Source organism: Numida meleagris, chromosome 3, assembly GCF_002078875.1.
Source record: "Numida meleagris isolate 19003 breed g44 Domestic line chromosome 3, NumMel1.0, whole genome shotgun sequence".
Classification (NCBI taxonomy): domain Eukaryota; kingdom Metazoa; phylum Chordata; class Aves; order Galliformes; family Numididae; genus Numida; species Numida meleagris.
In genome coordinates, this window is record NC_034411.1 from 91,600,298 (window position 1) to 91,627,760 (window position 27,463).

At 41.0% G+C, this 27,463-nt stretch overlaps 1 protein-coding gene across 1 annotated transcript in view; it reads right to left on the reverse strand.

Annotated features, from left to right (window-relative positions):
* DLGAP2 (DLG associated protein 2) overlaps window positions 18,144-27,463 on the reverse strand; it is a 108,519-nt gene continuing 99,199 nt past the window's right edge. The window contains exon 11 of the mRNA XM_021392508.1: window positions 18,144-25,507. Coding sequence (XP_021248183.1) covers window positions 25,289-25,507 — 219 coding nt within the window. The 3' untranslated portion in view covers window positions 18,144-25,288. The remainder of the gene's footprint in view (window positions 25,508-27,463) is intronic.

The window sequence follows — 27,463 nt, forward strand, 5'->3', positions numbered from 1 at the left end:
TCACGGAATCGGGCCTAACGCCTGTAAACCGTTGACAGTATGGCTACATGATCTTGCTTCTGGGACAGCTTGACTAAGACAGCTGTGCAGACATTCCCTATGTGATCAAACTGCTGATCTCCCATTAATTCCCTGCATGCCTGCTCATGCGTCAAATTTGCATTCCTGTTGGACACATTAAAAGGTGTTAAACATCTTCACCTGAGTGCATTTTTTAACTGAGAAGATGTAGCTGAGAAACTCTTCACCTGTAACTCTTGTGAGTTCTGTCAGCCTATTCTCAGAAGACAGGATAGTGAACTTAAACCATAATTGAGGGACCTTTGATCTGACACAATGTACATATGTTCTTACTCATCTATACCCAAATAGGCACTTGAAGATACATATTTTTAGATAAAAGTGTCTTTATATTTGGACACGTTCTTAAATTAAGGCACTAAACTAAATTACAAGTACCATTGACACTCCTTTAGACAAGAAAGCATAGCATATTAAGAAGACTTTATGTTTAAAAAACTTTCTCTCTTAAGGTAATATTAACTAAAACTCCTTTGTTTTCAAGCAAAGCAGCTCAAAGACAGATATTAGACAAATGAAGCCAAAGGATGCAAATAAACAAGTACGATGTGATACGCCAGATTCATATCAAAAGAGCTGGGATGCGATATATGATCACCTTGGGAGGACAGAAAAAACGTAAAACACAATGATGTTCTAAGTTTGGTATGAATCTCACCCAGATGACTACAGTAGGAATCACAACAAAATTTTCAGTAAGATTATTTAAAAAACAGGAGAAACCAGGTGGTCATTGAGGTCTTATGCTACTATTGGACTCCTGCAGACACTTAGCTATCTACAGTGCAGCAGCCAGTCAACAGAAAACATTAATCCTGCAGTAAAACAGTTTTAGCTGTTGCTGAGCAGTGATTACTCAACAAGAAGGACAGCTAACCTGCTCCTGCAAACATGTATTAATGTGCACCAGCTCCCTGTTGGTAACTGCTTGCCCAGGAAGAAAGCGTTGGGGTTGTGCTTATGTCTTCATAGGGAGGGCACTGACAATGATCAGTGTCATCAGGCTTGTCTAGTAAATACTCCTGTCACGTCCAATCTCTTCTTTCATTTTGCAGTACCCTCAGGCCCCTTTCTCAAATCCCTCTCACCTCATTTTACTGTCCACCTCCACTCTTTTCTGCTACTGCTAGGGAACATGTACTTGTCATCTTTTTCTTCTGCTGTCAAAACATTCCTCCAGCCTGTACCTCTTCCCTTCCTTGTGCCCTGTCCTACTGTTGAAGCTGCCAAACTACCCACCTTTTCTTTTTATCCAGAGCCCTATGAGTGCTCCTTGGTGCTCATCTCCCAGCATCTCTCTGCCACAGTCCTTCTTTAGACCTACCTACAGTATTCCTTTCCTGCGTTTTGGCCTGCTCACACTTGACAGGTCAGGTTGTTAAAGACTGCTTTGAAAGAAGGGGAGAGCGCAGCTTAGAAATTTGCTTCTTAGAACAAGGCTATGACAGCTCTGCTGGTAAAATGTTTTTGTGCTTACAGGATAACAACTTGTGGTGGTCTGAAGAGAACCTCTGAAACTAAATCTTCAGTATTCTTCAATTAATACTTAAAAGAGCTCCTTCTTCATACAAAGAGCAAAATTTAAGATAGACTAAAAGTGAGGCCTTACTTGTATTTCTTATTTAACATATCTCAACAGCTGAGTGATATTTCTTCTAGGGCTGGCAACCCGGAGGGAACAAATGGTTTGGCACCTCATCTGCTTTTAGCCCAGACCTCTTCTCAGACGTTCAGTAGGATGCCAAAGGAGAACAGGAGCTAATTCAGCGGAAATGTACTAAATTTGGGAAGAAATATGAAAGTGAGCCCATACAAGTCCATAAAAACATACGTGCCCAGTTTTATGAGCTGCTGTGTGATACAATCATTAAGCACCATCTGAGGACTGTGAAGGCTGTGAAGATTTACATCACAGTTTTCACGACTGCCTGTAGTAGAGGACAGAAAATAAGCTCTGTAAAATTCAGGGACATTTTGCATGGAGAATATTTTAAACATGACTATTTCTGTGTATGAAGAGTAGTGTCAATATTTGAAGAGACTACAGCTAAGAGGACAAAGAGCCCAGATAATGTGGCAGTCATCAGACTGTCAGGCAAATGTTTAATGTGTAGCATTAAACATCTCTGTTCAGTACATTAAGAGCCTCTGCAGAAGAAAAAAGGGGGAAAATTGACAGGGGACGAAGCTGATTCTGGAGGAAAAAAAAGAGCAATAAAGGTATTTGGGGTAAAAAAAATCAGTTTTCAACTTAAAATATGTGAACTCTGTTTATAGGAGACTACCTCATTGCAGGAATTTGTGGTATTTAATGTTTCTGTTTCTGGTGGTGAGGAACCATTCTAGAAAACAAACAGGAGAGCTTTATTTCTGAACCTGGATGGACTTTCTATATGAATCCTGTTTGTCTATATTAAATCTGGCAACTGGTAGAAATCAAGTGCAAAATGACTTTCACACCCTTCTAAGTATTGCACTCCGATGCCTTATTACTCAATCTGATTTTCATACTATATTTACAATTTAGATTATGTCTACTGATGCATCTAAAGAAGTTTTGCTTTTCCATTTCTTTGTTGTGATTTAGTAAACATGCAAAATAGAACAGTATTACAAAGCACTTATTTTGAAAGGATTTAGGTCTACCTAAATTCTGCAAGAGCATTGCCATCTACTTGCTTTTCTACCATAGGTTTCCCTAGTATCACTCCTAGCTGTTTTGTTTACTGTATGTGAATAAATATATTCTAAAGAAAGCACTGATGATGCTTGAGAGGGTTACTTTGATAAAAAGGTACGGTTTGTGCCAGGTAAATGAAAAAACATTTCAATTTTCTTTTTTTTTTTTTTAAACACTGTTGCAATTTATCTCATACACATACATTTATCAGTTGACATTATGAAATTTTCCTAAAGGTAAGCTGTGGGTGTACCCTCAACACATGGAAAAAACAAGTTGGTGCGTTTGGGATTTCTCTCTTGAACGCGTGCCTCAGGTATCGTATGAATAAAACAGAACAAAATGCAGTTTGGATATTTGCTTTATTTAGGAAAGAAGAATTGTCGGAAAAAGTGTCACAAATGCTCACAATTTGGCTTGGTCTGTATAAAGTCAATGAGAGAAGGAGAAAAGTGTAATTCCAGAGGACTGCAGGAAGGAGCTGGCTCTTAGGAGTAAGAGGCAGCATGAAGGGCATTCAAGACATCCATCTGATAAGTCTCATCTCCCCTGCTTTCCTCTTTAGTTAATACAGAGAAATAGCCTTCTTTGGGGAATGTTTCTCAGCAGCAGATTGTTTCAAAGTGTGATCTGGGACCCAAAAGCTATCATAGCCTTGGTTGCTATCGTCTAGGACCATACTTCTCCCATTGGCAACATAGAGATTCAATATAAGGGTACTGTTGCAATCAGCGTAAACCAACTTCACACAGGGCAGCAAGAAATGCTAGCTAGAGGTCAAGGCTACACGCATCTCTATAAAAACCAAGTACGCTTCTAGGAGCAATTGGGGGTCCTTGGCAATGGCATGCTGAGCTGCACAAGATCAAAGGCAAGGCAGTGCCAGTGGACCTTTGAAGACAGGCCGGGAATCTATGTCTGCCTTGGTGTCTCACTAGTGTGGCAACTGAGTAGCCTGTGTTATTTCTTCCTGGGTTATCAGCCCAAAACTTCCCCACGTCCCTCAGAAAGCAGTCCAAGAAGTTTATTCTGCTGACACAGAAAAGTCATGTTATTGGAAGACAGGCACAAGTCACCAAAAATACATCAGTTTGCATAGAAAACGTTGGCTAGTACTTTGGGTAAGCTCTGATAGCCAGGCCATTACTTGAGGAATGCAATAGCATTCCCAGAGACAACCTACCTATGCCCCACACCTCCCTTCAGTGCTGCAAATCCAGAGAAGAGCAATCATGCTTGGTGTGGTCTGCTTTTGTCTCATGTGCTTTCACCAGCCCTAAGATCCTCACTAGACAAGGGCTCTGTCAGCCCATCTTCATGAACAACCATGCTTGGATCTAAGGGTGCAATTCTAACACAGAGCATCAGTGCACACAGGTGTCTTTGTAGTCCTAGCACTTGTGCCCGACAGTGCAGCAGGGCCCACCATCAGCAATCAGTCAGCATGTCTTCTGACCAACCAGCTTTGTAATGTCAGGAGGTTTTATCTTCCCATATTGATGTGTTTGTATGCCCTGAGGCACCATATGGAAGCAGACTTTGCTGAAGCTTTGGAATTCAGGCTACAGTGGAAAGGAAACAACTCCAGTTAACATTTGTTTTCCACATTTTTGTTTGCTTTCTTTAATTAAAATAGATTACTCACAAAAACTACTGCAGCAAATTAGATCCAACTCATCTTACATTCAGGGATGAATTTGTTCTGGAAATGTATCTGGTATTCCTCTAAAAGCTCTAACAAACATGGTGTGAGTAGCAACCACTCCTGGAGGAAGTGCTGCTGAGGAATTACTGGGGCTGTGGTCTCCAGGGAAGGGGCTGCCAGGCTGGGTCCAAGGACACAGGTTTATTACACAGTCCTTCCTCCAGATTGTGGCTGTGTTTTGCTTTAAAGACTCTCCTGAGCAGCTGGGTTCAGTCAAGGACTTGCTGCAGGAGATTCGCAAGCCATTTCCAGACCTGCATGGCCAAAGCCCTTCTGACATTGCCCATCTGGGGCAGGAGGTGGGAGTCACAGGAACAGGTCAGGGAGTATAAGTTTGAGGTCTCTTCCTCAACTTTAATGCTTAAGTAAGAAATAATTTGCTCTTTTTGTTAAGTTCAGACATCACAACTGTGTCCCATCCCTGGAGGTGCTCAAGGCCAGGCTGGATGGGCCCGAGGCAGCAGCCCTGCCTGCAGCAGGGGGTTGAGACTGGGTGGTCTTTAAGGTCCCTCCCAACCCAAGCCATCCTGCAATTCAATGAAGTTTGCACCTGGTTTGAGGCAGGTGTGTGGGATGTGGCTTTACCTGCTGTTTGGTTGTGGAGCACACCTGGTAAATGGGACAGGGTCTGTGAGGCCCTTGTGGGAGTGGGGACAAGCAGTACTCTGTTGTTCAGAGGAGTAATGCGACATCATTGCACAGGAGAGGTTCATTAAATCCCAGTACAGAACTCAGCAGTTTCTTACTGTATTTCCAGAGTAGCCAATTTTACACCCTTACGTAGTAAAATAGCCAATAAGAAATGTTATGAAGAGAATTTAATTGTTGCCCTACCACCCTTATCTGTTATCAGGTTAAGTTGTATCCTTGTGCATCATTTAGCATTGTGACAAATGAGGTTAAGAACAGGAGTGAGCTGAAAGTGAAAAAAAACTTCTTAATAAAAACCACTTTTCAGAAACTTCATAGTAAAAGTGCTGTAGCTGCTTTATGAAAGCCAGAATTTTAATACTAAGACTCCCCTGGGTTGCAGTGCTCAGAAACACATTGCTCAGGAGTTTTGGGTGGCGTCTTCCAATTATTTTCCGTACAGGACATCTCTCACTATATCTCCTGAAAATATAACGATCTCTTGAGGAAAGGCCAAAACCACAGCTTTTCCCGGGCGAGTTCGGTTTTGGGGCGGTGCTGCCCGAGCTCGCTGTGCCACCGCCGCTCCTCTGCTGCCCCCTGGCGCGGGAGCCCCGAGATCCGGCGCGTGTGGGAGCGGCTGCTGCTCGGCTGGCTTTCGCAGCACTGCTGGCTGGCCGGCCTCTTGGTGCCTAAGTCAAAGCTCCACGCCATCCTACCTTCAGCTGCTATCTCTCCTTCCACTGGTATAACCCTTCTCCTGCGCAGCACTTCCCTCAAGCCCACCTGAGGCTGCTGCTGCCCAGTGCCCTGCTCTCTGCAGGCACCCTAATACAACAGGGCAGCCAAACCCTACTATCAAGGATACAGCGAGAGCTTTTCTGGTGATTGAACAGCAGTGCTGCTAGGCCAAGATCTGGACTTACAAAGCACTGCACATGTACATGTAGATTGGATACAAGAAAAATATTTGTTACAGTAAGGGTAGTGAAGCACTGGAGCAGGCTGCCCAGAGAGGTGATGGATGCCCTGACCGTGCAGACACTCAAGGTCAGGCTGGACAGGGCTGTGAGCAACCTGATGTTGCGGTGGGTGTCCCTGTTCATTGCAGGGGAGTTGGACTGGATGACCTTTAAGGGTCCCTCCCAACTCAAACAATGAGTTTGAAAAACTGACAGCCTGTCAGAGAGGGACACACCTGCAGGAAGGATCCCTGCACTGAATGGCAGTAGAGGAACTTCTTGATCATTTTGTTCCTTGCATCACTTTGACACATCTCAGGCACATCTCCGTTAGTAAGTCTGTTTTCCAATATAAACTCAGCTCACTACTAGGAACTGAGCAGGTCTGGAAGCTGTATGGGGTCATATTATCAAGCAGGTCTGGCAGTACCACTTGGGCAGATGCAGTAGGTTAAAAGACTGGTGTGGGAATATACACAGCACACATACACTGAATTTAAATCCCCTTGCTGTTTGGATAAAAAAAAATATAGATTTAAGTCAAGAGTCACTTAATCATCTATAGTACTTCATTTGCTGGTGGAAATGAAATGAGTTCCAATGCTCCTGAGGAGTCCCTTGTAATGCTGTAAAGCTGTGGAAAGCACAGCAAAAATAGTGGAGTAGCAAAGTCCTACGCTACAGCAAGTGAAGCATAAGCCCAAACACAGCAGCCATAGACACAAACACAAAAGAAAAAAATGCTTACCCTTAGAAAGCCTCATGTCCTTATCTTCACTGCCAACCCTTAAATGAGGTCTGGGAAGGGGTGGATCCTGGCTCCACCCCTTCCGGTCATTCAGGTGCATTTCATACACCTGAGCTCTCCTGGGTTGGCCCTGCCTTCCCACCATGTGCTCAATCAGTGGTTCAGGCCATGACTCAGCATTTCTGTTACACTTCCAAATCCTGCCATTTATCCCACATGCCTGAGGCTGCAGTATGTGCCATGGATATCGTTTTGGTTTTTGCTATGATAAATGTAATGACCCAGCTCCAGTTTGTGTTAATGCCATGCCAGCACTAAGGGGTCATAAAATAAGTTCTGTTTCTTATCAAGGAGATATCTAGGAACATATAAAATTGCAGAGTAATCATGGAGGCACGCATGGTAATTGTCTCCCTATTTTCTGAAGAAAAACACATAAAATGGAGAAGAAACAGATGGATTTGTTGAATCCATTTGCTGGAAACCAGTACAATGCTGTGTTTACTCAGAGCATTTAAGGACAGATGATATCACAAGAGCATGGAATCTAACCTCCTGCGCATCACAAGCCGTTAGCGTTCACACAGCCGTTCCTTTATCAGGCTTCATCACCAGAGTTTGACTAATACTTATTTCAGAAAGTCATTTATTGTGCTTTTGAAGACTGAAAGAAATGAAGAATGTGCTGCTTTTATTAGCAGCTTGTTCCAGTGACTAATCTCAGCCTTAAATGCATGCCTTTCTTGCAGTTCGAAGCAGTCTAGCTTCTCTTTTTGTGTTGCTGGTAGCACTTTTTCTGGCTAGATTAAGAAGCCTATTAATTCTCAGAATTCCTGCCCTGGCAAAACACCAATATATTGTGATCAGATGGCACGCTATTTTTTTTTTTTTTTTCAGTTTGGGGGTGTGATACATTTTCCCAAGTATAACTTGCATGACTCTAAATTTGCCAGTGGCTTTAAAAAACTGTAGATAAGCTATAAATAGTTTATCAAATATATCAGATAAGGGTTTTTTTTATGTCTAGTTACAGCTGAACTTAGTTTCCTAGCTGTTTTATATGTAGATACTTATTTTAAAATGCTTCTTTTCATCATTCTTTTCATTCCTTCAGAGTATTCTGATGCATTCATGCTGAGATGACTTACAAAACTGGACAGTTTTAGGAAGAAATTAGTACTGAATTGGACATTTCACTATGAAATGACTATTTTATTTTTGGTTTCTCAATTATTTTTTTTTTCTTTTGCAGACAGCATTTATCCAAAGAAAGCAGTAGTAATATCCATAGCAATGGAGTTACATTAATCCAAGGCAGGGCAAGAGAAGCCTATTTCTAGAAGGAAACTGCTGTCAAGATTGCATGGAAGACAAAGTCCACGCACTGTACTGTCTTCTCGCAGCTAGGTGTCCCCTAATACTTGCTTGCTCCATTTTGACTTTCCAACTCCAGGTGTCCTCTGCCAGGTAGCATTAGACTCTACCAAATCATCCTTTATTTAGTGCTCTGAACATTCAATTATAGTCCATTACAGTAAAACTGGAAGTGCTCCATGTCTTTTCTCTAGGTGGATAGACACAGCAGATAACATTTCAGAAAAAGGGACGGAAAATTTTTCCAACCCCAAATTTACTAAATCAAATAATTGTAGAATCATTTGAGTTGGAAGAGACCCTTAAAGGCCATCCAGACCAACCCCCCTGCAATGAACAGGGACACCTACAGTCAGATCAGGTGCTCACAGCCCCGTCCAGCCTGACCTTTGGTCAGGGATGGGGCATCCACCACCTCCCTGGGCAAGAAACTTTCTCCTGTCAATTTTTATCTCGTAAAGGTTTATGTTGCTTTTGCCACAAATTTTCTTTGCCAAAGTTTACTATTTTCTTCCCACATTAAATTATCATTTCTTTTCCCAGTACTCAGAAAGGTTGCTTAAGCCACAAATCCTCTTGCAGTCAAAGAAGTGGTAATTTGTTCTCCATGGCAGTCTGTATGACCATATAGAATCATAGAATCACAGAATTAGCTAGGTTGGAAAAGACCTACAAGATCATCCAGTCCAACCATCCACCTACCACCAATAACCCCACTAAACCATGTCTCTCAACACAGCATCTAAATGTTTCTTGAACACCTCCAGGGACGGTGACTCAACCATCTCCTTGGGCAGCCCATTCCAGCGCCTGACCACTCTTTCAGAAAAGTAGTGTTTCCTAATGTCCAGCCTAAATCTCCCCTGGCACAATTTGAGGCCATTCCCCCTCGTCCTATCACTAGTTACAAGAGAGAAGAGGCCGACCCCCAGCTCACTACAACCTCCCTTCAGGTAGTTATAGAGAGCGATGAGGTCTCCCCTGAGCCTCCTTTTCTCCAGACTGAACAATTCCAGCTCCCTCAACCGCTCCTCATAAGGCCTGTGCTCCAGCCCCCTCACCAGCTTCGTCGCCCTCCTCTGAACACGCTCCAGGGCCCCAATGTCTTTCTTGCATTGAGGGGCCCATACACTTGCATAAGATCTAGTGTACCTGAGACTCTATTATGTTCAAAGCATATACTGCTGACGCTCACTGGCATACCGTGGCTTAGTATGCATTACTGAGATTAAATTACTTCTGTGATATTTTGTGGTGGGTTTGATCTGTTAATTTTTTTTTTAGCAAGCAGTAACAAGAGCTCTCTATACCTTAGAACTCTGAGGGGGGTATTTCTTTGTATTTTGAATGAAAAAAACCAACAACCCAACAAATAAATGAAATACGATATTCTATGATTCAGCATTCTTGATGTTTTTATTTATTTGTTTGTGTCTTTTCACTTGTCTGGTAATTTGCAATGTATCTACTGGCCATTAATTAAAATTACTGATGCTCCTCCATTCTCAGATAGGAACCTGGTTTAATTTCATTTCATGCTGCATTATAAATTCCTGTGGTTACTTGTAGCTTCTCTCACTCACTTATGATGTGACAACCCTGCTAGTGGGAAAATGTAGGGAGGGTGCTGAGCTTACTTGTCCTGCCTTCCATCAGCCCTTTTAGTCTAAGGAGGAGCTGTATTGAATCGTCACTGGATGAGAGAAGTTGTAGCCAGGCAGAGGTCGGTCTCTTCTCCAAGATAACTAGTGATAGAACAAGAGGTAATGACATTAAGTTGTGCCAGGGGAGGTTCAGGTTGGATATTAGGAAAAATTTCTTCTCAGAAAGAGTGGAGAGGCATTGGAACAGGCTGCCAAGGGAGGTGGTGGTGTTATTGTCCCTGGAGGCATTCAAGGAAAGAGTAGGTGTGACACTGAAGGACATGTTTAGTTGGCATACATGTTCAGTTGGCATGGTGGGGATGGGTTATGGTTGGGATAGATGGTCTTAGAGGACTTTACCAACCTTAACAATCTGATGATTCTTTGATTCTAGGGTCATGCTCCGTGCACTTCCAGCTCCTATTCACATCTATTAATGCCCCTTCCTGGGGCAAACCCTTCCTATCCCTGTACCTTCCCTCCAGGCCAGCTCCCCTCCTTCTATAGGTGTGCCCAGCAGCTCCCAGACTCCAGCCAGTTGGAGGTGGCCATGGGCAAATGGCCACCCCCCACATAGACTCCAGATATACTGTGGAGTTCCTCATCAGCATAGCACTGAAGAAATGACCATCACTTTTCCTTCCTAGTGTCACTTGTAGAAACAAATTCTTACGCCTAAAACCATCCTGCCAGATAATTTTGCTAGATGCTGACAATAGGCATGGAAAACTTAAGACTGAAGTGGCTTAACAAGAAGCACTTGGATAAGGGGGGATTGGTGTGTGCCTATGCACACAGATGCGTGCCCAATGTGCATAGCTCTTATAGCAGGTGAAGCTGAAGAGCAGGATTTGAATCAAAATTGAAGTTCTTTCAATGGCACAGACATGGTACAAGGAAGTATTTGCAAAACTATATGACAACATGTAATCCCTCAAAATCTCTGGAAAACAGTCAAATCAACATCATTCAAGAAAATGCTCTGTATTGCACCAACTGCTGCTGTATTGTTTTGGTGCCTTTTTTGCAAGCTCTGTCTGCAGAAGATCATTTATTACTTTATCACAGCACCATGCAGTGATGGTCCAGATGGACCAGCACAGTGCCAGTCTTTTGCTTCTAGCCTTATTTTCCAGGAGTCAAGGCTCCCCGTGCACCTGCCCTGCAGGTGCCATTGCTTCCAATCATGCAGTGAAATGTATTTTGTCGTCAGGCAGTGGATGCTCAGCCTCAGATATTACACAGTCCTGAATTTTTCTTCTCGGCACTACTGCAACACACTGACAACATCTGGAACAAAAAGCCTGTGGCAAAAGGACAGAGCTGAGGCTAAAGTATTCTTTGCTGAGAAGAAGCAGTTCAGAAAATAGATACAATGGCTCCAGAGAATGGTTTCTTTGCCTTTAAAAAACATTTCTACCTGAACTCACACCAGCACACTTCAGAGTCCCTGCAATTCCCAGATAGATCAGTGTGCAGGGAGGGTGGCTCCAGGAGGGGAAACATTGCTGAGAATGAGCTCTGCTCAGCAGCTGAGGGGCAAAGTGCTTGGCAGCAGCAATGGGTGGCAGTATAAACTTCTGCAGTCCCGGAGTGTGTCTGGGCAGCACTGCCTGCTGTGCCCAGTGGCACTGCCACCAGCAGTGCCCAGCAGCCCGAGGGGCTGTGACATTCTGGTAGGCTCCAGGAGGAGGTGTGACGTATTCCCCTCATTTTGCACGTTTTCCAGAGGAGTAAAAGTGAAACTTCCCCTTCTTCTTCTCTCCTGTTTGACATTGCCAAAAAGAACTTGAGGTGCCTCCCTGAGCTGTTCCTTCATACAGTATTCAAAAGCATCCTTCAGTCTGCCTGTTTCTGTGCTTCTTTCTTGACCAAGCCTTTGTTATACTGTGTCTGGGAGAACCACTGGTTTATATTAAAGGTGCCTTTCATTCAACTAAATGTAAGAAACAGTGAGGTTGCTTCTCGACTAAGGTAAGCTGAAACAAGATAAGGGTTATAACTAGGCTTTTCTTTTAACCACAGCTGCACATGGAGGGAGCCCCCAGGACCCTGACAGCATCTGTTTGCTTGGGACAAAAGCAGTGAAGCCCCAGCCGGAATACTGCATCCAGGTCTGGGGCACCCAACACAGGAAAGATGTGGAGCTTTTGGAGAGGGTCCAGAGGGGGGCCACGAAGATGATCCAAGGGCTGCAGCACCTCTCCTATGAAGATAGGCTGAAGGAACTGGGCTTGTTCAGCCTGAAAAAGAGAAGACTGCAGGGAGAGCTCATTGCGGCCGTCCAGTATTTAAAGGGAGTCTATAAACATGAGAAAAATCAACTTTTTACATGGGTAGATATTGGTAGGACAGGGGGGAATGGTTTTGAACTAAAGGAAGGGAGATTTAGATTAGAAGTCCGGGGGGATGTTTTTTACTGAGAGAGTGTTGAGGTGCTGGAACAGGTTGCCCAGAGAAGCTGTGGATGCCCCATTCCTGGAGGTGTTAAAGGCTGGGTTGGATGGGGCCCTGGGCAATCTGATCTAGTACCTGATCTAGCAGCTGGCAACACTGCCTGTGGCAGGGGGGTTAGAACTTGATGATCCTTGGGGTCAACCAAAGCCATTCTATGAGTCTGTGATTCTATGATTCTTTGGTGTGATGGGTTGAAAAAGCTGTCAGCCCCTCCAGTGCTTTCCAAAATCCAGATCTCCCTGGAAAAGTGCCAGTTAATGCAAGGAGAAGAGCTACAGCAAATTAGATCCTATTTTGGTTATAACAGTTGTTCATTTTTAGCTTTTGGAAATGAACTTGTGACTGAAAAGCAGCTATTGTTCCCTGGTATCCATTTGTGTCATGTCCCACCTACTTCTCCAGAAGTTATTTCCCCCATATATTTTATCCCACAAATGACATCCTTGCATAAGTTGACTCAGAGTAATCACTCATCCTGTCCCTGACCTCACCTGGCCTTTTCTGACAGCTGAAAGCTTCAATAGATGCACTTAATCTTCCGTCAAAAAGTCAAGATCCTGTGTGCCATCTGACACAATGCTGCAAAACACATCATTGCAGAAGGCGTTTACAGGAACTTCATCTGTGATAACAAAGACGACTATTAAGCAGCTCATAGGTCAGCTATTCCACTTGCTTTCCAGAAGAAAAGAGTTTGGTCCCAGAAAGAAAGCAAGGAAGCGCCAAAGCTGGTTGGGTTTCACAATGGAAAAATCATTGAAGTGAAATTCCTGTCAAATATTGTAAGTCTGTCCTACAAGCAGTCTTTCAAGGGACTGATGGGGTCCCATGAAGCGCTGCTGTCTGCCACTACAGTTCCTTTGCCCATGCCACCTCTTCTCATATCACCCCACCTCCTTCCAAAATCGTTAATTCAACGCAAAAGTTTGTTTTTTTCTTCTTTGGCTTAATACATTCAGAGAGTAAAATCTGATGGACAATTGCAGCTTTCCTCATTGTTACCAGTGAGAAGGCTCTTGCAAAATTTTTTTCCATGTCACATTAAATAAGTCAACTGATAAAATGCATTTTGGAAAGATTCTCTTGGGACAGGAGAGAGAGCCTGGGGGCAGGAATACAAGATCGTGCGTTGATTACACAGCAGTTTGTCTCAAAATGATACATCTACCTGTTCTAACTCAGGCTGGAAGGTGGCAATGAGCATGAATTAGCTCATCTCATGCACAGACCTCTGGTGCAATATGCACGTGTACATTTGACTTAAGATCTATCTGCAGAGATAGACACATCACATGAATTAACCCTGAAATGGTTTTTCACCATGAAGCAGAATTATGGGAAAATCTTGTTTCATGACAGTGAAATTAAATGCATGTTCCCATAAAGCAAAGAATAAAGAATAAATACCACTTATGTTCACTTTGCATTGTAGGTTTTCCCTTTCCTCAGCTTTATTCTCTTCAGCTTTCTTTTCATTTTCTTCTTCCTCTCAGTTAGACAACCAAATGGCTTGTTCCCAGTATACAGATAGCTGACACACAGACCGCACCAAATATACAGTTTTGTCATTTTAAGAAAGTAAATGTATCTCCTCATACAATGTTTAACTTCATAAAAATATATAAACATTCATAAAACTTGAAATACCATTTTTTCCTAAGATGTTGTCAATGTTTCATAAATTTATAAATATTTTACAAAATTTACTTTGACATATTCAAATCCCAAAGCATAACGCTCATCTGCGTCCCTCACTATTCACTCGTGATAGATTTCCTATCTGGCAAAACTGATTTATCATTTCTATTATGATTGGTTTTATGTCACTTTTTAATGCTTAGAATCCTTGATTTTTACCAAAGCCAATTTCCTTTTTAAATGTGTTTGAAGCAGTCTATTATCATATACTCCTCCAGGATCTGCATTTAAATTAATTTGTCATTATTTTCTGTGCCACTGACATGAGTCTCATCCTCATCAAGCATTTCATTGCCAAGTTCTGCAGGGAGCAGGGTGAGATTCCATTGCAATCAGTCCTTCTTCCACCAGACAGAGAAAAATGAGACTCCCTGAATTTTTCCTGTGTTGTCTGAACAGCTCTGGCCTATGCAGAGGAGCATTGTGAGCTGGGAAGAATGCAGCAACCTCACAACAGCCAGAAGGACCTTCTAAGGCATTTTGACTGAGCATGTTCATTAGTTCCTAGCTTGATCGGTATCTGAGCTTCCCTACAGCAGTGAACGCCAAGGTGATGTTAATCCCCATGGGAAGCAGAAAACTCCTTTTGATTTTTCCCATAATTAAAACATCTCACATGGCCCGGTGCCAGCTAATAAAACAACCAAAAAAAAAGGAATATGAACCTAGCACCGAGGAAAGAACATTGCTGAGTCAGCCACCATCACCATTTTCCGATAATTCCTTTAATTTGCATTAAGATCTTTTATTCAAGAGCTGCTACACTTCGTTCCTTTACGGCCTGGCAGCCTCACACTGCCCAGTGAGAGGAGCAGCATGACCCACCGTGCTGGGCCTGCACCAGCTCCTGACAGTGGTGCAATCCCGGGCCTGGCAGTACTTCAGCCCAGCTGCTCACCCCACTTCTGTGTCTGTAGCACGCAGAGGATGTCCCCCCATCCCCATGCCTGATGGCTCAGCTGTTTAGTGCTGCTTTCAGATGTTCTGATGTGTTTCTGCCTATCTCACTAGTTCACGTTTTGCATGTGAGTGTTTGCTGGAGATTCAGTAGATAATTTCAGGTATTTCAGTCCTCAGAGAGCAGTTGGGTGGAAGTGGCTAAGCTGAAGGCATTGAGACTGAGAGTCTGCATCCTGCCACTGCCCACACACAGCAGTCTGGTTCCTACATGCGGGCACACAGAATGCATCCTGCCCTCTGCCCAGCCCTACTGTGCTCCAAGCCTGGCACAGAGACATGTGGAGTCCTTGCCGGAGTCCTAAAGGAATCAGCCTGTTAGAAGTCCTCAGACACCTGACATTCAGCAAAATGCAGTGGCCATGGAGTTTATTACCGAGCAGCCTGGATAGAGGAGGAAGAGCCGCACCTCAGCTACCCAGCTTTGACTTTTATGCCTGAAGAATTATTCCTTCTATGGGTAGTTTGTTTTCACTTGGTCCAATAATGTGCGTGCCACAATTTAAGATTGTGTGTAGAAGGATGATTACACAGCTCGGTAATTTGTTAAGCCACACTAATTTAATGATATGCAAATACATTCACTCTTAGATTTCCTCTCTCCTTAAGAGCATAAGATTTAGCTCGCATGGATTTAGCATCATGATAACTCTATATTTTGCTTGTGATCCACCACGACGCATCTTCTTTGTGCTTTTTCTAAACTGTATATTGTCACCTCTGAGCTTGATCACAACTTTCTCTGTACAGAGATTTAGAAAAGGCATCCATTTGTTGGAGATCACCTTGAATAGTGATCGTATCCTCTACATCAACTGTAACCTCTCCCAGGTCAGTATGTTCATCAATGAATATTATATGTTTTAGTGACTCATCAAATCAGTCAGTGAAATTACTGACTGAGACTGGATTGGATTTGGGTAGGATTCTTGCTTTTGCTCCCACTTCAGAAGCCTGTCTGATTTTAAAATGCATCAGGGATGTGTATATATAGATATATATAAGCTGCATCAGATTCTATTTTACAAGTTTATTTAGATATGTTTTTTTCTGGCTATGTATTAAAATGTTACGCTGGACCCGTATCAAAAATCTTAATGAAGTGAAGCTCTATCACAGCCTACTTTTTTCCTAATCCATTAGACCATTCACCCTGTCAAAGAAAAAAATAATTGGCTGTTGTGACTGGATGTTGGCAAATCAACGTTGTCTATTTTTTATCATTGCATTATCCTTTAGCTATTTGTAAGCTGTTTGTTTAAAAATTCACTGCAGAATGTGTCTAGGGATTATGTTAAAGCAGCAATAGGTTATGTAAGGCACTTGTCTACATTTCAAAATTTTCACACTTCAGCTGTGCTGCTACGATTAAAACAATAACAGCCTTTCACAAACCCACTGCCAGTGTCAATGCAGTTCAGCTGGAATAAATATGCTAATTCCGGAACATGTATTCTGCACCTGATTATTTGGTTCAGCAACTGAAATAAAATATGCCACATCTATGCTCCGGCTTTACTGACCTTACTGGTTCATCAGCAATGATTGTTCTCATTTAGATGGGTATGCTTGTGATACTAAGGCTGACGTGGAACCATCTGTAATACCATTGTACAAGAAACAGTTCGCTTGTTAGTCATGAGATCCTCACCAGATTGCAGAAAGGATCATCCTACTTTAGGGAACTCGTTAAGGCAAGGACAAGCTAAATCATCGTTGGAAATTCAGCTAGAAGCAATCTAAAACTTTCTTAGTTGTAAAATGTCACCACTGGACTGCAATGAATGATGTTCTAGATCACAATACCACTGCTAAGGGACAGACAAAAAGAAGAGCTAAGCTGATCTAATGACCTCTCTCTTTACATGTCATTTTCATTAGAATTGCTGACATACAGCGGGAAAATTTTGAGCCTTCCACGATATATATTAATGATGAAAATTCTTTTATACAAATAACGAGCCAGCAGAGTACAGAATCTTTAATTTTATTGGTCCTTACTGCCAAAACTTTTCGCAGTTTCCCCATATGCTGCTCATCCATGGTGTACCTAGCATCACTTATTAACTACTGAGATGTCAGCTCCTACCTCCACTTGACTCATGCCAAAATTCATCATCTACATGTTAAATTTTAAAACAAACATCTTTCTTGGACTCGCTTCCATCTGGGGAATACATCCCTGAGGGTACTTTCCAATCCACTTCATTATCCTCTTTTTTTTTTCCTGAAAGCTATGAAACGATTGACAACTGATAGGCTGCGGGAGTGCTGCAACCACCACTCCTCATTTTAATGAATAGCATCTCACTGTTTCTCTCAGTTTCTCTCCCATGTCTCTCCATCTGCTGTTGCTCGCCCAACGGCTAGGTTTTAAATTCTTTGTGCTAAGGGAAATCTTTTTATTTTGCAAGTGTACAATATTTTAATGGTCCACAGCTAGGGATTCTAAGTGTTATCATAATATATAAAATAAATGAGCAATAAAAATCAAGTGATTCAAGGAACGAAGCACTTCGACAGGGTATTTCTTGTGCCTCCTTTCTTTAGACCCAGAGACTTCACACATCTTCATTTATTGCCTACTGTGGCATCAGTCATCAAGAAGTGTGGCCACGGCAAAGTATTGGTCAAATTTTATGCTGAGATGCTCAAGCCATTCCCCAAAGGACACTTGTCTGCTTTTGAGGGAGCCAAAAAGCAAAAAGTGGACTAAAAGCTCCTTTTGGCTATTCAACAGTAAACATCTTTGCAGACCCTCCAGGATTCATCTTTCCAGAGCAAAGTCTTCTAGTTACTTCTGCCTAAGAACAAATGCTTTTTAGACACAGAAGAGACTATTATTCTTTCTGTTAATGACACGTAATGGTCTGATTGAAAACAAGTGCATGATATTCTCTGCCTATAGTAATAATAAATATTAATATAAACATAACAATAGTGTTGCATAGCTGACTCTGCTCCTTGCCAAATTCCTTCAGACTTTAAGTGCCTTCCTTCAAATTCTGATGAAGCCCAATCAAAAGTATCTTATTGAAAATGAATTTGTAGATACTTGAAAGTCTACATGGCTAAAGTAATAACTTAGTGTGATCTATAGATAGTCTGATTGGAAATGGTATATTTTAACTAATGCAAAATTTTAAATATAATAAAGGATATACTCTATTTTTCTCAAAAAATTTAATTGCAGAATTATTTACAGGAGATGAACATAAAGAATACATAAACCAATTGAAAGAGGCAGCTTCATAAAAGAGCCATGGGGCAAAACAGTGAAGCACATTTTCTTACAATCAGCTGGAGGTGAGTAAAGAACCATGAAAAAAGAATAACTCAGTAATAAAACAATTCTCAGATATGTCTTCAAAATAACAAATAACATTCTGATAAAGAAGATATTACTGAGAAGCGAGAAATTATTGTAGCAATGAAACAACATACTGTACATTCAATTTAGGTATCTTGCATGCTACTAAATAGAATTTATCAAAAGAACCATAAAAGCATGAGAAAGAGAATTACATAAAATAGTTTAATTCTAGTGAAGTGTAGCTTTATACAGATGGTGAATATTTGGCACTCAGTTCATCCTCGTTGTTGATATGATTTCTTATGTATATATTTATTTATATATATTTATATATACTTTTAATGATAACTAAACAGCTAGTTTCCTGGTTCTAACATTCCTTGAAATTCTATAGGAGGCATTTAATTTAGTCCTTAGGCCACGCATTTGTTTATTTTGGCATGTCGAATGGTAAATGAAATAATGAGATTTGTCTCTGTGCAGAAAATCCTGCACGCTCGTAGTGGCTTTTCTTCAGGAAAGAACAGTTCTAGAGCAGTATAAGCCAGGCTCCTTGAAGGGGAAATTTTGTTAATTCAGGAAATTAACATCTAGGGTGGGCTAAATAATACATACTTGTGGAGCCCTTTTAAAATGAGGTGGCCATACTCTTAAACATCCAAAGGTTAAATCAAAGCATGGATATCAGCATGTGGATTCCATTGGTAATTATAAATACTGCTAATATTTCTTTGTGAAGCCTACAGTCAGAGACCTGAACCTACTAGCCAGCCCTCTGCTTTACTGTGACCAATGTGAAGGGAAAAACAAGATCTTACAGAACCATTATGCAGTAGCCAACTCTCATAATCAGTCCTTCCCACCTCAGCAGGGCTTGCCAGGTCACATGTTGGCCTGAATTATAGTGGACCAATCTGACATTTCCCTCCAGTTTCATTGCATTAGATTTTTATATGTTCTAATGCAACTGAGATCAGAATGTAGGGCAAAGCTCTGCAATAATTCGTCTCACAAATAAACAACTTTAATAGTTTAGCTTTAATAATGGGGAACACTGGGCTGAATGAGAGAAGAAATGAAAGGAGAAGTAAAATCCTCACTAGCAGGCTGTGCTGGTGAATCATGACCATACCTTTAAATAAACCTCCCCCTCATTTAATGTTAGTGAAAATATTCATGTTTTCATATTAGTATTTGTATTATATTTGTATTTTGTATTAGAGAAATAAAAAATCCTTTCCAACAACACCAATTTAGAAGAAAAACAGTTTGGCCTTAATAGAATAGAGAATTAAATTGCCAGCTGATGAAAACTGTTCTGGCTTTGCTCAGTTCAGGTGCAAACTCTGTAGACGCACCAATTAATGTTATCTATGATCTGATTTCAGAAGCCCCATTCTGTTTCAGCAATGAATGGTAATGGTAGGAACATCCACGTGTGGAAAGGTGGGGCCATGAACAAGCAGTCTTTTCCTGTGATCATAATTTATGAAATGCAATATACACTTAATAAGAAGGGATCTGGAATATCGTTTTAGATATAATGAATGCCATGGCCTCTTGCAGCTATTAGAATTTTATATTGTTAAGGGGACTCGAATCAACTTTAATATTCTGTCCAAATTCTCTTTTGGGCAAGTTTCCATTTCAATTTCAGTTTTATAGTTGCTGTCCTGAGCAGCCTATTATGTAGTTAAACAGCTGCAGCATTACACCACAGAGGTAACTGCATTACAAAGAAAAATTAAGCAATTTCTGTGTATGCAGAGGGCTGAATTCTTGCCAGGAGCCGGTATATGCATATGAGTATGCCATAGAACAGCTGTTCCTGAAAGTTGTTTCCTGAAGGTGAACATGGTGCAGGTGGGCCATTGGACATGGCACACTGGCAGTGCCACAGCCAAGCTGCAAGGAGGAGACACGGTCTGCAAGAATGTGGTTACTGACCGTGGTTCCTGGGTCCAACTATCTGGGAACTGGAACACTGAAAAATTATTATATACATATATATATGTATATATTCTGTTCTCTGCAGTGTGAAAGAGCTGCCTCTAATCTGCCTCTCCTGACAGTGCTAAGAGGTGTTACCATTGCTCTGTTGCACAAAGAACCCTAAGCGTTAGAGCTGAGCATTGCTTCAGAGCGATAATTCTTATGCCTAAGTCCTTCCTGTGTTCCGTGTTATCCCTTATGCTAGCTTGGCTAGAGGGAAAAAGGGGAGGAGAGAATTGGGCACTTAGAAGTTGTGAAATACGTGAAGGCTGCTGTTGCATCACATGCCCTAGGCCCATCTCTCTGGCCAAAAAAAGCTGCGGAGGGATGCACTTGTGAAGGAGAAACATGCTAAGATCTCATAGTTCAGCTCCTGCACCTGCCAGTAGCTGGGACCCTCCCAGTGGAGCACCTTCATTGCCGCAACCTCATGCCATCACAAATAGAAAAGGCAAAGGTTGTTCTGGAAACATAATTTGATGTTCTTCTGTCCCTGCCTACATGATCAGCATTGCTCTCTCCTCTCCTCTTCTTTGCTCAGGTTTTCCTCCTGGCTCATTGAGTCTCCACTACCCATTTGGCATACGTGTGGACCAGGAGAGTCTCCTCTGGGCGCCAGGAGGGTGGTGTGGAAGGAAACTCCCCAGCAGCATGGGGACAGGCAGGAGGGCCCTCATCCCCGCAGCTCCCCAGGCCAGCATCCAGCTGTGGGCAAGGGAGCTGCCTGCTGGAACCCAGCCTGAAGTTTGCATGTCCTCTAATAAAGTGCTTGGAGATCCTTCTGGATGAAAGGCACTGTGTAAATGTAAGCATCATCAACCTGCCGGGCCACCAGGAAGCACCTCTCTGGACACTGGGGTTTACTGATACTCCTCACCTTGAATGTAGCTCACCAGCACTATTACCACAAGGTAATCGCTCTGCGAACAGCAGTGGGAGTAACACTACTTCACACTTCATTCCAACTCTGCCTCATACAAAGGCTCCTGCTCCACGGGATGTCACAGCTTTTCAGCACACACTCCTGGGCACCTGGAGCTACCAGTCCAAACTCAGACCTTACATGACCACGCATGAACCATCCTGTGATGGGTCAGAATCTGATGCGTCCCTGGCACTGGTGTTGTAATGCCAGTGAGAACACCAAACCCGCTGACCGGCCCAGGCAAGCTCCAGGGGTTGGACGCAATGGCTGAGATGAGCGGATCTGGGGGGATGCACCCCATGGATCGCAGCAGGCCCTGGGGAGACCACAGGTCACTTATGGCACGTGAACACTTAGGGAGAAAGTATTCTCCTTGCAAAACCACCAAATGACCCCAAATTCCCCCACTTTATTCTAGACGCAGTGCCAAAGGAGTAGAAACTAGATTATTAATTTACTGATACAGCAGGAAACATGGGCTTATTTTAAAACAAATAATTTCTATTATATGAAATGTACTGTATAGACAGGAAATCCACACAACTTCCTATGCACGCTTTAATTCCTTCCTGGTTAATCTCAAGTCTAACATAGTGACAAGGTTGAAGCATGAATTAAAATGTAATTTTTTGGTTTTAAACTATACAACATGATTAGTCTTTGCACGCTGCCAAAGGCCATTCCGATCAGGTCGACAAGAAATAATAAAACACTCCATAATATACTTCACCAATTTACAAAGAATTTCAAATCTGAAAAAAACATACAAAGCAAAAATAAGTATGGCAGATATCAACCATTTTACCAGTCAGGTTTTTCTTTATTTAAATCTTCACAATTCTGTTTATTATACTTGTGTTTTACAGGCAATGAAGAAATGAACGGAGACTTTGCTGTAATTTTAATCAGTGAAAATAAGTATTAGTCCAATTAGTGTTCAATTAAATGCTGTTTTGCTATTTCCAGCTGTTCTGTGTGGATGTACTCCATGACATCCATTAGCAGAAAGTATTCTACTTTCTCTCTTTGTGTTTAGTTATGTTCCTCCTACGCTGGTTTTGTAACTAAATTTTATTTTGATTCCGGGGAGTCAGATTACAATAGAACTGTTTCTATGTTAAGATACCATGTGCTGTGTTTCTCATGTAGGGGACTGGAGCAATTTGATTTATCTGCAACACAAGTATGATAAGCATAATGTTATTTTTCTAAATTAACCAGATGTACAATATGTAGACAGAAATGTCTTATCTGCCTGTAATGATAGAATGCTACCTGTACAAGAATTTAATATATTGCACTTGGAAATATCAAATCTTTCAGTAAGCATCTAATTGAATTCTGATTCTTTCTTTTTTCTTTCTTCTTTTTCAGAACAAAGGTGGAACAAAAAGAATTCACATGTACCCAAAACTTATATTGAACATTTTCTCATAATGGCATGGGAAATATGGTAAAATACAGGGTGGGCATCATTTATGCAGGCCTATTTTTGCCTGAGAACCTCCAATATCATGGTAATATATAAAAAAATATCAAAATATGATTCTCAATTAAAAACTTATATGGACTGCTCCAAATCAGCATTATTAAGTCAACTGGGATCTAAATATATCTGTAATCTTTTTTTTTTTTCCTCCACAATTTGTCTCCATAAAGTCTAATTGCCAGCAGGATCAGATTTAACTTGTCTTAATAGCATGATCTGTCCCTGCAGGTGGGAGTTTTCAAGTAAGTAAGTCACGAGTGAAGTATAAGGGAAATCAGAGAAAACGTATCAGCTGCCATATATGTATACAGCAGCTATATATGTATATATATATGTATATATATATATAGGTGTGTGTGTGCCTATTTTAAATTTCCTCAATCTAGGAAAGGTTCTAGTTTTATGTGGGTATTTCTAATTAGCAGCTCCACATTAAATAATATATCACTTTTCAACACTAAAGATGCCAATGTCTGCAAGTACATTTGTATTTAAAATAGTAAAACAAATACAGGAATTAGCATCGATATTGTACCCTACCCAAGATTCAGCTCTTTCCTTAAATAGAAAATACCTTGAAAACACGAGGGATGGTAAAGATAGTGTTTTTTATCTATAGAAGAATATTTCAGGGATTTTTTTTTTCTTTTTTTTCCATTTTTGAGGGATATACATTCGTCTTGGTTTTTGCTTCCAAACATAGTTTAAGGCTATTTGGTAAAGTATATACCAGATATCAGGCTCAACTTACAGGGCTTTCTCCTCACAGAAACATCTCAAAACCTCATCTCTAAAGATGCCCATCTTGAAGCTAAACATGCTTTATCAGGTGCGCTCCAAAGAGAGAACTCATGCTTCATACTACACACCGTAGGAAAAAAATGAAGGAAAAGGAAAAAATAAATAAATAGAACCAAACCAAAACAGATTAGAAGCAATGTCAGATCTGCATAACCTATGATAATTCATGTTTTCAGTCATCTGTCAGGATGCAGGGTGTGTGGGACACAGATTTAAAGTGCTCATCAGGTGAAGAACCAAAGTGCTAGAGTATAATTTAATAGCTGTTCTGCCTATGGCTAAATACATTAAATACATTGCATTTGTTAAAGCAGGTAAACAGGAAATGTGGTAGATGAGGCTGTCTGTCTCAATGTGTTAACACTGTATTGACCTAAAGTAGTATAGAGTAGTTTTCAAACCTTGGAGTCGGAGTCTACGGGTAACTTATCTTATTGCGTCTTCACCTGAAGACTTCTAAGTGCTGGGTTGCTCGGTGGCTCTGGAAGGTAGGTGAAGTGGAATATTTCTATCTTAGTTTATTTTAAATTAAAGCCTCTTGATTGTGGTAGTCACCACTTCTCTAGTAATAACGAGGCTTGAAAATATATTATTTTCCTTATATTCCATGGCTGGAAATCAATTATCTCTTGAGTCATGTTTGTTACATGTGAAGCAAGCAAGAAGCTTTTTCTTGCTGTAACTGATACTGCATAGAAAAATAGTTCTAAAAAAAATACAACTGTAAACCACAGTTCACCTTTACCTTAACATAACCATTTAAACTTAGAATTTACTCACCACTCACATTCATATTTCTTAAATTGTTTACAACATCACAACTGGCAATTTAAACAAGCAAGATTTTTTTTCTTTTCTTCTCAAGGATACCCTGGAAACTCAATTGATAGAACATTTTGAGAGTTTGAAGTATTACATGTAGCACAGCTCTTGAAATAAAAGAGAGGATTATAAAATAAATGTTAACACATAAAAGAACTGTTAAAAATGCGATGAGTGTTCCAAAGGAGTAAGTATAACTTTTTCTTTACACATCTTGCTACAGAAGATCTAACTTTTTAAGGCTTCCATTTTCCTTTCACCCATCACTCAAGTCCTCTTGCATTATAATTTTGCTTAGGTTTCAGAGTGTCGTTATACTGCTAACAGCAAATGTTTCTCAGTGGGCATTCCCAACACCACCAGACTTGTATGCTTCTTGTTTCTGATGAACTTTGGAGTTTTAATGGCTGGATATCCCTGTTCATCTCCAGAAACTTGACGTGACATGAGAGGCCTAATATTATTTTGCGGTAACAAAGATGAGAAGAGTGGCAGAGCACATGGGTAAATATTTTAGCTGGGTTCTGGGAAAATAAACTGGAGGTCAGAGAGATAAATGGGTTCTTTCTTTCCTGCTCTTTACATTTGTAGCACCTTCTACTTGGATAAGCTAATGCCTCTAGTGAATGGTGAGATGCACCCATTGATAGTTTGTTATTCTTATCCCTAATTATCACACATTTTATAAAAATATAAATAACAAAAAAGTAAGCTGGGTTCCATCTCAAGAGGTGTTTCTTGTTGTCCTCTGAGAATATACTGGATAAGTCAGGTCTCAACAAGCCCTATCCATTGTAGCTGATTGTAAGTCAGACAATAAATACAAAAGAAGTCGTTCTTGCGGTGAGCTCAGCAAATTCTGAGGAAATCAAAAGCATTCCACTGTGCTTATGGCACAAAGAACACAACAGCAAGGGCATATTTATGGAGAGAATGAGACAAAAATTACCAGGTAAGTGACAAACTGTACAAGCATTTTGTCTAAAAAAGGAACTCTGCAGCATTCTGTCTTTAAAGCCGGGTTTGAGCCTCTGGGATGTATATCTCGATGCTGTCTGCACGCTCTGTGGCTGAATTCTGCCGGAAAGAGGCCGCTCTCTTAGCAGCCATGAGCCGCCTTCTGGCTTCTTGTCGCTGCCTGTCGGGTAGGTCCAGAGATTTTTCTCTTGTGATGGGGAATTTTCCTTTTGGGGGCTTCTTTGGTACAGGAGGAGGAACTTTTCTTTCTTCCTAAAATAGGGTATTAAAACTGAAGGTAAATGGTGTACGGAAGATACCATCAGCAGAACATGCAAACTGAAGACATACAATGCAAAATACTCATTACATACATCAAGCATGCTCAGTTTCTGCTCTAATATCGGCTGATTAATAGATTGCGTGAATGGCTATCCATTCCAGAAACACTGATAACCTGTTATTTCAGCACAAATTATGGACTCTTCTGTCTTAAAAAAGCCTGCACTTCCTTTCACTGTCTTTGCAGATATCCTACACATGCAATCTACATTTCTCACTTTCACATGAATTTGCTTAGTTTTATCTGACACGTTATTACACTCATTATAAACAGAAACACACACTGGCTCTCCAATAAGGATTCAGCGCATCTGTGTGGTCTGATCAAGTGAAAAGACTCTAAGATTAGCAGGGCAGAATTTTTAATTAAATTAATCATACTGAGTTTAGCCTCAGCTGGATATGAAATAGCAGCTGTGTATACATATCTATTAGTTTAGTCTCCTCTATGAATAGCTAAATGGAAACATGCAAGCACCAGCCAGAGAGAGAGAACATAAGCTAATTGTTCTCCTTGCCAGTCTGGACCATTTTAAAGAAAATTATGTTGAAGAACTGGCAAACTATAAAGCAAAAGTCAATAGATCTGCTACTGAAGTAGCTGTCAATGGCTTATACAGGTTTTATATCAAGAACTATTTGGAAATATGAAATTGATATTGTACGCCATTTATAGATTGTGGAATATCATATAAGAGCCTTAAAAAGATACTGTAGAATCAAAGAATCATATAATAGTTTAGGTTGGAAGGGACCTCTGGAGGCAATTCAATATAACATTCCTTCAAAAGCCGCTTGAAATTAGATCCAAGACTGAAGTTATAACAGGTTTTTCAACATCATATTTAATATTGGCCAAATATCTCCAAAGATGGAGGTGCAAAATTTCATATGTATAGTATGGTTATTATGATATATCTTTCTGCTAGATCACTTCTTACAGCGATTTTAATAGTCCAAAGTATGGGCTGTTCCTTATGGAGAACACAGTTAATTTGAGGCACAGCAGGATTCAAATAAATATTAAAAAGTGAACTGACAGACTTATGGTTTGCAGAATCATCTTTTTTTTCTTTTCTTTTTTCTTTTTTTAATTCTGAAAATTCTGAATCTACTACCAAAATGCATTGGCCAAGACTAGAGTTAAATTTAAGAATATACATCAATGTTCTCAACACAGCAAAACAGCGCAGCAGCCTAAGATGCTATTCTCCATGACAGACAGCACTTCCAGTCTTTATTTTCGTTTTTTTTTCCTGTTTTTAGACAAGAACATAAGGGCTCCATTCCTGCTGTCCCATCTTATTATTTTTTCACTTTTAGTTACTTTCCTCTTAGGAACATCACTGTTGCTGTCACTATAATAATTTCTTACTTCCAGTTGTCACTAGTAAGCAAGAGTTGCAAACTCACCATCCACCAACCAGTTGGCTGAAAATTAAAATCCAAGAGGAGCATGAAGAAATGAAAGAGTTGTCAAAATGCCTCCTAATTCCTCCCGAACCAAGCAAGTATTCACCTGAGGCCAACAGTACTGACTCAAACCACATGCTGCCATCATCTGACTGATAAAATAATCAGCAAGGGTAGTGGGATAATTCGGGTGTGGGAAAGAGCTCCGGGAAAGGGGAAGGCAGTTTGGGAATCACATGCTTGTAGGCATGGTGCCACCCGATTTGCAAGCCTAGTGGCCAGGGGTATCTCCCAGGCAGTGGGGCTGCAGCAGAGAAATGCAGGCAGTCTGCCAGAAGCACTCTTTTCCCCCCAAAACTTCCATAGGCCAAGCTTTAGCTTGACCAACACTATGTTTTGTCACTTGTACCAGCATCAATCATTTTTGTGAGCAGACTGATCACTGTAGCGCTCAGGTTTGAGCTGGCCCAAAAG